The 13209-nt window shown below is 32.6% G+C and overlaps 2 protein-coding genes across 2 annotated transcripts; both read left to right on the top strand.

Annotated features, from left to right (window-relative positions):
• The first annotated feature begins 1950 nt into the window (after positions 1-1950).
• Positions 1951-3910, top strand: LOC114196290 (ubiquitin-fold modifier-conjugating enzyme 1). Its single transcript, XM_028086889.1, has 3 exons — positions 1951-2329; positions 2422-2483; positions 3604-3910. The coding sequence occupies exons 1-3, from the start codon at positions 1997-1999 to the stop codon at positions 3731-3733; spliced, it is 525 nt and encodes a 174-aa protein (XP_027942690.1). The 5' UTR covers positions 1951-1996; the 3' UTR covers positions 3734-3910.
• A 3131-nt stretch (positions 3911-7041) lies between these two features.
• LOC114163844 (glutamyl-tRNA reductase 1, chloroplastic-like) lies at positions 7042-9959 on the top strand. The gene is made up of 3 exons (XM_028048201.1): positions 7042-7500; positions 8165-8406; positions 8483-9959. Exons 1-3 carry the CDS (start codon positions 7254-7256, stop codon positions 9611-9613), a joined length of 1620 nt encoding a protein of 539 aa, XP_027904002.1. The 5' UTR covers positions 7042-7253; the 3' UTR covers positions 9614-9959.
• Positions 9960-13209: the final 3250 nt, after the last annotated feature.

Raw genomic sequence — 13209 nt, 5'->3', positions numbered from 1 at the left:
ATATGAAGGTAAAGTTTAAAGAGAGTAGAAACATAGAAAAATTTGAATATAAGAGATGAAGAATTGAATTATTAAGGGATGTAAAGTTTATTAAGGTATCTATTATTGAGAAATTTGTGAATTTATTTTGGTATTGTTTGATTTGGGTTACATAGTTAGAATTTGTGATTTTGATATTTTGTTTGATTAATGAGTTAATTAAGAACATGATACATATTACTATCTGCTCTTGCATTGCAACAAATGTTGAAAAATTATTTTAAATAAAAATTTTTAAAATTTCTATAAATACAATTCAATGTTTAATATATTTTTTGTAAGATATTGTTATGAATTATATTCCTTTTTTCATGACTAATTTTCTATTAATGAAGATCAAAATACACGAAAATGAACTAAGGTGTGTGAATTACTTTAATCAATAATTAGCAATTTGCATGAAAAGTTGATTGTGCTTTAGAGTGTTTCATTTTACTTCTTTTGTCAAATGTGAAGATTTTAGGTGAAAGCCAATGAAACATTCTTCAAATTCTCAAAAAAGTTTTTAACACACTCACTTGAAGTTAAACAATGTCACATGAGTGACCGTCTTTATTATTATGAAGGACCAAGGAAAGTGTAACTTCTAACCACATGTACAATTGACGACATGTTATCATGATGTAATAATGCTTACTTTATTAAACTAACACGGAGCAAGAATACAACAAAGCTTATGTAGGTATTGTAAAGTTAGGGATGACAAGGCAAGACAGTTCATGGGACCCACCTATAGATTTACACGAAAAAATGTAAGACAGATTGAGTATTTTAGCCCATTGGTCCGCTTAGGCTCACCCCACATAACTCGTAGTGCACGCGGACCGACAATGTGCTAACCCGCATAACTCATATTACTTAAACTTTTAAAATGTGACAGCTCTAGTACAACATGTCATGTATATTTTTTCTAAGTAACTTGTTCATCCCCTTTTTACTCTAGTCCATACATACTAAAGTAACTCGTTCATTCATGTCTAATTCATTTAAAAGTACCTTTTCCATTCACTTTTTTCCTTGTTTTATTTCACTTCAAAGTTATTTTTATTTCCAGTAGACTCGTTCTTAAAAGTTATAAATTATAAAATTATGAATATTACTTATTTTGAGAAATTAACTATATAAATTATTATTTTTATTAATTTAGTTAAATAAAAAATAAGTTCTTAAAATTCTTATGGTAGACTTGCAAACTCACTCACAAACTAGACTTTATGTGAAACGAATAACAAAAAAATTAACGTCCATTTTTTATACCATACGGACCAATTCAACCTGTTCTTTGTGAATCACATATGAGTAACGAATCAATTCACACCGTCTTTCCTATGTATAAAACTTATTATAAATAAAAATTAATGTCATAAATCACTAAACTTGATTATCAATTATTATTATTATTATTATTATTTTTATTCTTTGATTGATTGTAATTGCATAATGTGATGGAATTTAGACGTCATTATAAACATTATAAACTTTTCATAATATCATAAATTATATTTTACTATAATAAACAATAAATAAATTATATTTTAATGGTGTAATAAACAATTTATATCACGATACATTCCTGTTTGATAAGTTATTTAAAAAAATTAAATTAAATTAAATGTATAAGATGTTGAAGACATATATTAATAAAAAGATATTTAAAACAATCTTAAGAAACTAATCAGAAAAATAAGAACTAAATATATTTTTATTTAAAATAAATATTTTAATTTCCACAAAAAATTATACTTCTACTAATCTTTCACTGAATAGTATAAATTCAAATTTAAAAAAAATCACAAATTTACTATAACATGAATAATTTAAATCAAGTTAAAAAAGAGCCCAGTGATTAAACCAAAATCCAAATTACATTTATATCCTAGTTTCTCAGAATATAAAAGAGCGAAAGACCAGCATCGTCATTTGAAGACAATTCAGCGTGCGTTTGAAGCAGAGAGAGATGGAAGGTTGGGACCCGAACACGAAGTCGACTCTGACACAGATCCCTTTACTTGCGACGAAGGCGGGTCCTCGCGACGGCGCGGCATGGACGCAGAGGTTGAAGGAAGAGTACAAGGCTCTCATAACCTACACGCAGATGAACAAGTCCAACGACAACGATTGGTTCCGTATCTCCGCCGCCAATCCCGAAGGCACTCGTTGGACCGGTAAATGCTGGTACGTCTACAACCTCCTCAAGTACGAATTCGACCTCCAATTCGATATCCCCGTCACTTACCCTTCCACCGCCCCCGAACTCGAACTCCCTCAATTGGACGGAAAGACCCAAAAGGTTCCTTCTTTACCCTTTTTTCTTTCCCCCTTCTTCTTTTGCTCCTTAATTTTCTACCTTTCACACCGTTTTTTTTTTTTTTTGTATTTTAGATGTACAGGGGTGGAAAGATATGCTTGACTGTGCACTTCAAGCCTCTCTGGGCAAAAAATTGGTACGTTTTTCTTCTCAATTAACCATATAAGATAAACTTCAACCTCTTTTTGTGATTGAGATTGTGATATGTTTGCGGGGACTGAACTATATAGTTGCCAATGAAAATTGGTGAAAGGATTTTAGGCTAAACTAGATGTTAGTTTATTAGGGATTGTTGTGCTATTTTTTCATATATATACTTGAAGTGTTTTGAATAGAATTGGACAAAGTGTTAACAGTACCTGCTCTCAATGTGGAATGAAGCAACAAGGATTGAGTATTGGGAAAACCTAAGTTTCACATTGACTGAAGTCCCTGAATAGTGTATATTAGTAGGGGAAGCTCTCATCTTATGAATTAGTTTTTGGGGTTTAGTCAGGTCTTACTCAAGTTCTCTGTTAATGTCTGTTATAGATTTGTTATTGCGCCACCTGTCATATTATACATGCACCAAACACAATAGTGTTTAGTGGGAGGGAGTGTATTGAAAAAGACCTGATTTTTGTGTATCATTTTATGTGCACCAAACACAATAGTGTTAAGTGGGAGGGAGTGTATTGAAAAGACCTTATTTTCATGTTGTGTAAAGATAGGGCCTAAGTAATGCATGTAAGTGAGTGGCAATCCTCACATTACGAGCTAACTTTCTGGTTGAATTAGAGTCTAACCCAAATTTCAAGACTAGGAACTATTGTGATTGCAATAGTTAGGATTGTAAGATTCCAACAAGAATCAATTAGGATTCCTGGTCAAATGATATTGTTGATTAATCAATATCTAAAGCTGGATAAGGTAACTAGAAGGTCTCTGTTCTTCTTCATTCACGTCACTGAACATCTGGAGTTGTTTAATGCTAGTGCATATTAAGATAGCTTAATATAACACTTGACGTGGGGCTTAATGTTTCTGTTTCATGACTGGTGTTTCAATAGTGATTTGAGGATTTTTAGTTTTAGGGCTGTTTTGTTATGACTGACCTAAAAGTGATTTAAAGCTGTAAACTCTTTTTTTGTGGAAAAATAGCCTACTTTTCGGGATCAAGTGTCATTCATTTTTTGATAGGAGGTTTTACCGAGCATGCTCTTAATGTTTTCTGAATTTAAATAACGATGTGTTTCTGTTCTTGGCTTTCCTTACAGCCCCAGATTTGGTATTGCTCATGCACTTTGCTTAGGTCTTGCACCATGGCTTGCAGCTGAGGTTCCCATTCTTGTGGATTCTGGTATGATTAAGCACAAAGATGATGCAACCACATCGACCGAGTCTTAATTATCTTGCTGAAACTGTAAAAGTAGAACTCAGATTTTTTTTTTTTGTTCCCTGATTGGTCAAGGGAAATAAAATGAGCTGTATGACCACAGGATTTTCCTTATGTAACTGCAGATATTGACGTAGTCTGGCAAATCAATATATATTGCATATGCAACATGAGTGATTTTTATCTGAGCTTGATTTTCTGTCGAGTTTTCGGTTGAAAAGGTTTTCTCCTTTGTGTTAATGATAAATTTATGGGCCAAATGAAGGTTTATTTGAAACTTACCTGAAAGGATAACGTTTGTCAAAACACTAGACATGATGGCAGTTAAAAAGAAAACGAAGCTTGGGTCAACTTGGTCCAAGCTTTTTGTTGATCACTTTTAATATTCTTTCTAAATATTCACTTGGATTTCTCTTGTTGCTTCTGCCTTAGATTTTTTTTTTTCTCTCTATTGCTCACAAAAAGTATTCAACACGCCTAAGTTTGTTATTTCATAATTCAGATTGCAGACTTTTTCTATAACCATATTTTATCCATAGAGATGTGTCTTAATTTTCTGATTTGTTGGCACAAAATCTGATACAGCGTGAGATTGGCCTCGTCTACGTGATTAAATATTTAGACCGGCCTCGTTTGACTTCATTCTTGCTCTTGTAATTCTCTGTTATAACTGCAATTCCTGGTTAAAAAGACTTATTTTGTATTGTTCTGATAAATTGTGTGCGATCAGAACATCCATAATCAGCAGTTAATATATAAACAAACCCTTTTCCCCTTCTCCCTTGGAAAATTATTTTCGAGAACAATACATAAACCTGTGTTGCCTTTGCATTCATCAACTCTACAACTGGTGTTTACTAGAAACTTGTAGCTCCATAATCGTGTGACTGGTTGGTTTTATTAGAAGAGTTGGTTTAGTTGCAATAAATAATTTTGCTTTTGGATGCCTATAATCATTCTGACATTTACAACGAAAATGAAAACTGTAACTTTCTCTCTACTCGTTTGTGGTGAATGGGATCAAACAGACAAATTACCAAGTGGTTTTCTTTGCCGTCAACATGTATCTAATATTCTAATCAGTTCTGCCCTCAAGAGAGTGCAAGTTTAATTAATGATATTACTTTTTATTATCAACTAGGAATTTTATGTAAGCTTACATGTATATTTTTAATTTTTTAGTTGAGACGAGTTATTAAAATAAAATGAAATTTTCTCTTTAAATACATTTCTATTTGGATGTGTCACATTGAACTCTGTTCATTGGAACCAATGAAACTCAATTTTACTTTTATCAATTTTAAGTTTGGCTTGTTGTTGCACACAATGCATCTCACACTGAGACGTTTGGTGATATGATATTTATCTGAAAAAGTTAACGAAGTAGCAGAAGACAGATGGAAGAATAGAAGAGGGTAACAGTGAGAATAATAATATTTGTAGGAGGAGAAGATTTGTTGTAGACAGCATGAGAAGTAAACCGAAAGGTGAAGAAAGCATGCACAGAAATGGAATGAAGGTAATTTCAAGCTAAAGACATCTCATAATCATAATTTGTTTCTCAGAAGCACAGAGTGAGAAGCTCTGAAAGACGTGTAGAGAAGCATATCTGATGGGGTCTGTGTAAAGCACACATAAATGCTTAAAGTTTCTTTATATACAGATGTTGGGCTTTCATAGCCTAGTGCAGTAGTTGAACTCATATTTCTGAATCAACTTGCTGGGGTCTGCTACTTCATGCCTCCCTATTTTCCCATTTAATATTTTCCTAAAAATGGAAACTCATTGCTGTTCTTGCCAATTCAAGATCATCACTCCAAGCAATATATTGTTAATTACTTCTTACCAAACATTTTAGGTGCCTTCAAATCAAAATTAAAGGACAGGACATTGTACAAATCTCTTAAATAATACAAACATATATATATATATATATATATATATATATATATATATATATAATTATAATTGGTGATGGGGTAACTGATTGGGAAGACCAACCACATGCTTTTCTAGATAATAGCATGGTCCAAAAGTGAAAATCTTTCCGATGTAAGAATTATTTATAATTTTAGAGATGGAAAAACAATAATATATCTTATTTGCAATCTCATGATAGCTAAATTAATATTATTTGTATTTGAGGTATTATCTATTTTCAAGTCCGAAACTTCTATTTGTAAAAAATATCTTTAAATATTAAAAATGAAAATGTATTTAAATTATCTTTAATTTTAACTCTTAAATAATATAAAATTATTGAATAACAAGAAAATGTTTCAAAGTTTCGAAAGAGATATTGAGGAAAGATCTAGTACAAAAAGAGTATTTGTGTTCTGGTCTGTAAGAGTTTAAAAAATATATATAATATAAATGAGAGATGTATTATTGAGTGAGTACATGCGATACTGTATTTATAAGCTTCCATCGTCATGAGTAAAGAAAAAATTATATAAATTATGTTATTTCAAGATAACTGAATAATGTATGTAATCAATTATCATATAACAATGTATCGTTTAAGTATGTAAAATATCAAATATTAAAATGATAAAAAAAAATTACAGTAGCAAATGCGATGCAAATGATGATGGAATTATTGATGTCAGTTTCCAAGGTTTATTTAGAGATGACAGTATGACGGTGACAGCGGTACTGAAATTGGTAGGGACAGCATAATCAAAAGAAAACAAGAAAACTGACTATTACATGTCTGAACGAAAATGAAAAAAGGTTATTTTTTTTAATATTAAAATGAAGGGTTAAATATATTTTTTTTAGTTTCATGATAAGAAGAGTTAAATATATTTTTGTTTTTTTTAAATTCAGTAAAATTTAAAATTAGTCTATTTTTTTTTAAATTTTTACCAATTTAGTCATTTATTTTTAAAGATGTATAAATTTAGTCATTTTAAGTAAATTTTATTAAGTTTATTTGATCTTTCAAACGTATTTTATGATAATATTTGAATTTTTTATAACATTTTATAATTTTTATTTTAATATTAACTCAAAATTATCATAAAATATAAAATAAATTTAACAAAATTTATAAAAAAAATTAAATCCATATACTTTTTAAAATAAAAAACTAAATTAGTATAAAATTTTAAGGAATTACTTATTCTAAAGTTTACTTCAATTTACCAACAAACACATATTTAACCCGAAAATTAATTATATTAAGGAGTTGGATAAATTGAAGATTTGATAAAAGAATTGGTAGAAGAAAGGAAGAAGAGGAAGAAGGAGTGTGGATAAAGCATGCTCAGCGCCCACCAATGAGAAGTCAGAGAAATCTCTTATATCAATCAAACCCACAAAGCACTTCCTTTTCGTACCAAAGCCACACGCCTCAGGCCAAATCAGAGAGAGAGAGAGAGAGAGGAGAGGGTCAAAGTTTGCACAACTGTTCCAATTTTTCTTCTCTTCTGCTAGCGCCCCTCCTCTCTCACGATTTTCCCTTCAACATCTTCCACCTAAATTATTCCCCTTCCGTTGTTTTGTTAGGGTTAGGGTTCTCGCGCCACAATGGCACTTCCATCCACATTCTCAGCTGCAAAATTTGAGGCTCTGTTCCTCAAATCATCGTCTTCCTCTTCCTCGCAATTTCCTTCAAGGGCATTATTACCCACCGCTTTTCTCGACCATAACAGAAAAACCTTCGTCCGGAGAGGGGTTGTTCGCTGCGGCGCTCAGCCCTCTGATGCATCCGTTGGTCCCAACAATGCTATCTCTCTCTCCGCTCTTGAGCTGCTCAAGACTTCTGCTGCTGATAGTAAGTCCGGATAACTTTTACATTTTCTTTTATTGCCTTCGTAATCTCGTTAATTCGCTATTCTCGTTTGTCCCCATCATTTCGATCTTTTTCCCCGGAATCCGCTTATGTTTGTCGTTTTGTTGTATATTTCCTTTGTTGGATAAAATCACTCTTGTTATTTATACTTGGTCTTGTATTTAAGATCATGTTAAATATCCTGAGAATTTCTTTGCATATTCTTCTCTGCAATTATCTTTGTTGGGTGATTTTACTGTTTGATCTGAATGTGGAATAGTATGTTGGGTGCTTGAAATATTAAAACAATTGCAGCATTACCTGGAACCATATCATCGCTATTCGATTAGTATTCAAAGATTGAGTTTTGCACCGAAGCATTTTCCCTTTTTGATTATTTTTGCTGTTGATGATTTTGTCATTGGTGTATTCAATTTGATTACGGGTTCTCTCTGTTAATGTTGAAAAGGGAAAAATGAAATGGAATTGGAATGTTCCAAGTGATTGGGCTTTTGTACTTCATGATGGAATTTTACGCCTAAACTATATTCTATGAAGGTCCAGGGGGATGTTTACACCAAAGGCTTTCATTGGTCGAATTGTTCCGGTTAATTATCTGAAGTTTTCTGGTTGCAGCTTTTAAATAATTTGTAATTAACCTTGACAGGGTATACGAAGGAAAGGAGCAGCATTGTTGTCATTGGGCTAAGTGTGCACACCGCACCCGTGGAAATGCGTGAAAAACTTGCAATTCCAGAAGCAGAATGGCCTAGAGCTATTGCAGAGCTTTGTAGTCTTAATCATATTGAAGAAGCAGCTGTTCTGAGCACCTGCAACCGAATGGAGATATATGTTCTTGCACTGTCTCAACATCGTGGTGTCAAAGAAGTCATGGAATGGATGTCAAAAGTATGTGTAAAGTTTATTACCCAGATGGTATCTAAAGCGCATTATTAAATATTTAAATGCCTGTTCTCTTTTGCAGACAAGTTCTGTCCCTCTTTCAGAGCTAAGCCAGCACCGGTTTTTACTTTACGACAATGATGCCACACAGCATCTTTTTGAAGTATCAGCAGGACTTGATTCTCTTGTTTTGGGAGAGGGTCAAATCCTTGCCCAAGTAAAGCAAGTTGTCAAGGTTGGACAAGGGGTTAACGGCTTTGGGAGAAATATCAGTGGGCTATTCAAGCATGCAATTACTGTTGGTAAAAGGGTTAGAACTGAGACTAACATTGCTTCCGGGGCAGTTTCTGTGAGCTCAGCTGCTGTCGAGTTGGCCTTTATGAAGCTACCTGAAGCCTCACTTGATAATGCAAGAATGTTGGTTATTGGAGCTGGCAAGATGGGAAAACTTGTGATCAAACATTTGGTGGCAAAAGGTTGCAAAAAGATGGTTGTTGTCAATAGAACCGAGGAGAGAGTTGCTGCAATACGTGAAGAACTGAAGGATATTGAAATCATCTACAAACCCCTTTCAGAAATGCTCACCTGTGCTGGTGAAGCTGATGTAGTTTTCACCAGTACTGCATCAGAAACCCCATTATTCTTGAAAAGTAATGTCAAAGATCTTCCTCCTGCAAGCCAAGATGTTGGAGGCCGTCGCTTTTTCATTGATATTTCTGTTCCCCGGAATGTGGGTTCATGTGTCTCAGACCTTGAGCATGTGCGAGTTTACAATGTTGATGACCTTAAAGAGGTTGTGGCTGCCAATAAAGAGGATCGCCTAAGAAAAGCAATGGAAGCACAGACAATCATTGCTGAAGAATCTAAGCAATTCGAAGCTTGGAGGGACTCGCTGGAAACTGTCCCTACTATCAAAAAATTGAGGGCTTATGCAGAAAGAATCAGGCTTGCTGAGCTGGAGAGATGCTTAGGTAAGATGGGTGATGATATACCAAAAAAAACACGGAGGGCTGTGGATGATCTTAGTCGGGGTATAGTGAATAAGTTGCTTCATGGTCCAATGCAACATTTAAGGTGCGATGGGAATGACAGTCGGACTCTTAGTGAGACACTCGAGAACATGCATGCTTTGAATAGGATGTTCAACCTTGATACTGAGATATCTGTTTTGGAGCAGAAGATTCGAGCGAAGGTAGAACAGAACCAGAAATGAAATCCAACACCAATTTCATTGATCATAGTGATTTATTCTCTCCATTAGAATAAGAGGAAACATCCTCACCTGTTAGGATCTTAGTTGCGTAGTTGAAACACCTAAAGTGTCCATGTGGTGCTTCGTCTACTTGGCCTAACATCAAAGCGTCTGTGTTTCTTGGGTCATGTGTTTTTTTTCACCCCGTTCTTCCTCAGCCATCTGACTTTGTATTATACAAAATGAAGTGTTTTGTTGAGCTTTGTATTTACCTCGAATAATATTTTTCTAAAATGTGTCCCTGTATCGGGAATGTTAATTGTAAGTTTCGAGCTTCTATACTATAGAGAGGGTTGATTTTGCGCTTTCCGCGTCTTTCTTGGTCCAGGTTCATTCACACTTTTTTAGTGTTTTAGATTTTGTAATATATATATATATATATATATATATATATATATATATATATTTGGAACCAATTGTAACATCCCAATTTTAGCATCTTAAAACTAATAAAATACGATATTTCATTTTAGTGTTCAAAACAGATAAACAAATGTATAAAGTATATTAATACAGTCTTACAAATGATCAGATTATATAAATATATCAATTATACATACTAAACATTTCTAACTCTAAACACAAGCTAACCACTTACAACAAATTCCCACTGAGACCTCCTTCCGACCTAAAAGATGGCTCCTCAACTTCCAAGGAACATACAATACAAGACAAAAACACAGAAGAAGGGTACGCTAATGACTTTGAAAGAATTTTCTTAAACCATATAATATTGATATATCTAACAACTATATACAAGCATATATCCACATACATATATTTATAAACTACGACTCAACTAATCCGGATACATGCATTGCGGTCGGATCCAGTCAGTTCTGCATTTGTAGTGGCATCTCATGCTCTGCAGAGCGACATATTAAGAGTGAAAACTCTACCACATGCAAGGTAAGTCCGTTAACACCTATGGTCAAGGAAAAACCTCTAGCCTAGGACCTCCTGCTCCTCTCACCACATACCCATTCCTCTCTACTTGAGAATTTGAATGATTATTAGAGCGTCATGATAACTGCCAAGACAATCCCTACCTCAATGTATACACTACCACAATCACTACTAATCCTCCTTAGGTTAGCATCAATCAGTCTTAACTCAGTCTCATATAAACAATCTCATACCATATACTCATCATTCATAATAATTACAAAGCTTCTATGATAACTAAAATACCACCCAATTTAACTCAAAAATACAAGTTTCAGGTTCTGACTCACTCGCTCAGCTAGTAGCACTCGCCCAGCCACTAGTCCATTCTCGCCCCGCTAGTACCACCCGCCCAGCCATTGGTACAGGTCTGAAAGTTCCTGACTTGGAAATTCGTCCAGCGAGTAGCACTATCCCAACCACTGGCCCATGCTAGCTCAGCGAGTAGGACTCGCCCAACAGTATGCAAATCTGCATAATTCTGCAGATCAGTGTTCTGCATAATTGTAACATCCCTATTTTTAAACTGTATTATTTATTTTAAATAAAACACTTAGAAAAATTCTATTTTTTACTAATGCTTTATATTTTATTATGATGTAATTTAAACATTAAAAATATATTTTATCATGATGTAGTTTTTACTTATTAAAAATAACAATAAAAACAAAACAAAACAAATTATATATATATATATATATATATTAGGAAAAATTATTTTAATTAAATAGGTGTGTGTAAAAAAAAATATATGAAGAATCTTTTAAAAGAAAAAAAATATAGAAAAAAGAAAAGAAGAAGAAGAGATAAGAAGATAAGAAGAAAAGATAAGAAGAAAAGAAAAAAAAAGAAGAAAAAGAAGATAAGATAAGATAAGATAAGAAGAAAAAAAAAAACTAAAGAGATAAATATTATCTCTTTAATTAATAAAAGCAATGATGACTTTAGCACATGGATAGGCATATATAAATATATGAATATGGATGAAGAAGTTACGTAAAAAGTGAAAGAGAAAGAAGAAAGAAGGAGAAAGAAAAAGAGAGAGAGAAAGAAAGGAGAGAGAAAGAGAAAGAAGAGAGAGAAAGAGAAAGAGAAAGAAGAGAGGGAAAGAGAAAAATAGGGAAAGAAAGTTTAGAGCAACATTCAAAGAGATCTTAGTCTTCTACAACTATTATTAGTGTGCTCTTCGATCAATAAGGTAAGGGGGAGTGAGGTTAAGCTTTTATATATTAATCTTGATAAGCTCATGGGTTTTATATTAATCTTTTATTTATTTTGACTCATATATTATTCTTTTTACTTTCATTTAACTTATTTTCATTTATTATCCTCTTATATTTATTTTATTTAATCTCCAATTATATATTGATTCTGTTTATTTATTTATTTTATTTAATCTCCAAATATGTATTGATCCTATTTATTTATTTATTTTATTTTTATTTCCAGTTATGCACTGGTCCTATTTATTTATTTTATTTTTTATTTATCTCCAGTTATGCACTGGTCCTATTTATTTATTTTATTTATCTTCAGTTACGCACTGGTCCTATTTATTTATTTTATTTTATCTCCAGTTACGCACTGGTCCTATTTATTTATTTTATTTTATCTCCAGTTACGCACTGGTCCTATTTATTTATTTTATTTTAATTATCTCCAGTTACGCGCTGGTCCTATTTATTTATTTTATTTTATTTATCTTCAGTTACGCACTGGTCCTATTTATTTATTTTATTTTATCTCCAGTTACGCACTGGTCCTATTTATTTATTTTATTTTATCTCCAGTTACGCACTGGTCCTATTTATTTATTTTATTTTAATTATCTCCAGTTACGCGCTGGTCCTATTTATTTATTTTATTTTATTTTTATCTCCAGTTACGCACTGGTCCTATTTATTTATTTTATTTTTTTATTTATCTCCAGTTACGCACTGGTCCTATTTATTTATTTTATTTTTTTATTTATCTCCAGTTACGCACTGGTCCTATTTATTTATTTTATTTTTTATTATATTTATTTATAACGTTCTAATTCTTATCTAATTATTTATTTAAAGTTCTTGCTTTGATTCTTATTTTATCATTATTTTATAATTAAAACATAAACATAAATGTAAAGTGAAAGTAAATATTATTTTATTCAATGAGCTTGAATATGAGAAAATTACATGTACATTTTATTTTATTTTATGTTCTTTGTGTATAGTTTATACAATGACATGAATTGATAGTCATCACATTTAATGACCTTTGAAAATATCCAAGAGTATGTCGGTTAAGTAAGAGTTATCTCTGGTTTCAATAAGTTGAGATTAAACCAGTGTCAAAGTGTTTGTATTTGGGAAGTCACAGTTTGGTACACTGCGGGATGAAAGGCAGGGACCATGGTGGGGTCTAAGGAAGTTTTACCAAGTATGTGAATATCTGGATAGTTCAGAATAGCGCCCTGGACTAGGATATTCATAGGCCAAACTTGGGACTATCCGATACCTGCTCGGCATCGCCAAGGTTAGGTAGTGAGTATATATCTCTTTTGTGAGCCGATGAATGACTAATATTCTCGAGAAAGAAATAATTATGATTGTACCAATGTTTTATGAGAAATA

This window comes from Vigna unguiculata, chromosome 9 (assembly GCF_004118075.2).
Source record: "Vigna unguiculata cultivar IT97K-499-35 chromosome 9, ASM411807v1, whole genome shotgun sequence".
In the NCBI taxonomy this organism is placed as follows: Eukaryota; Viridiplantae; Streptophyta; class Magnoliopsida; order Fabales; family Fabaceae; genus Vigna; species Vigna unguiculata.
Note: the sequence above shows the minus strand (reverse complement) of the source record. Positions and strands in the feature narration are given on the sequence as shown.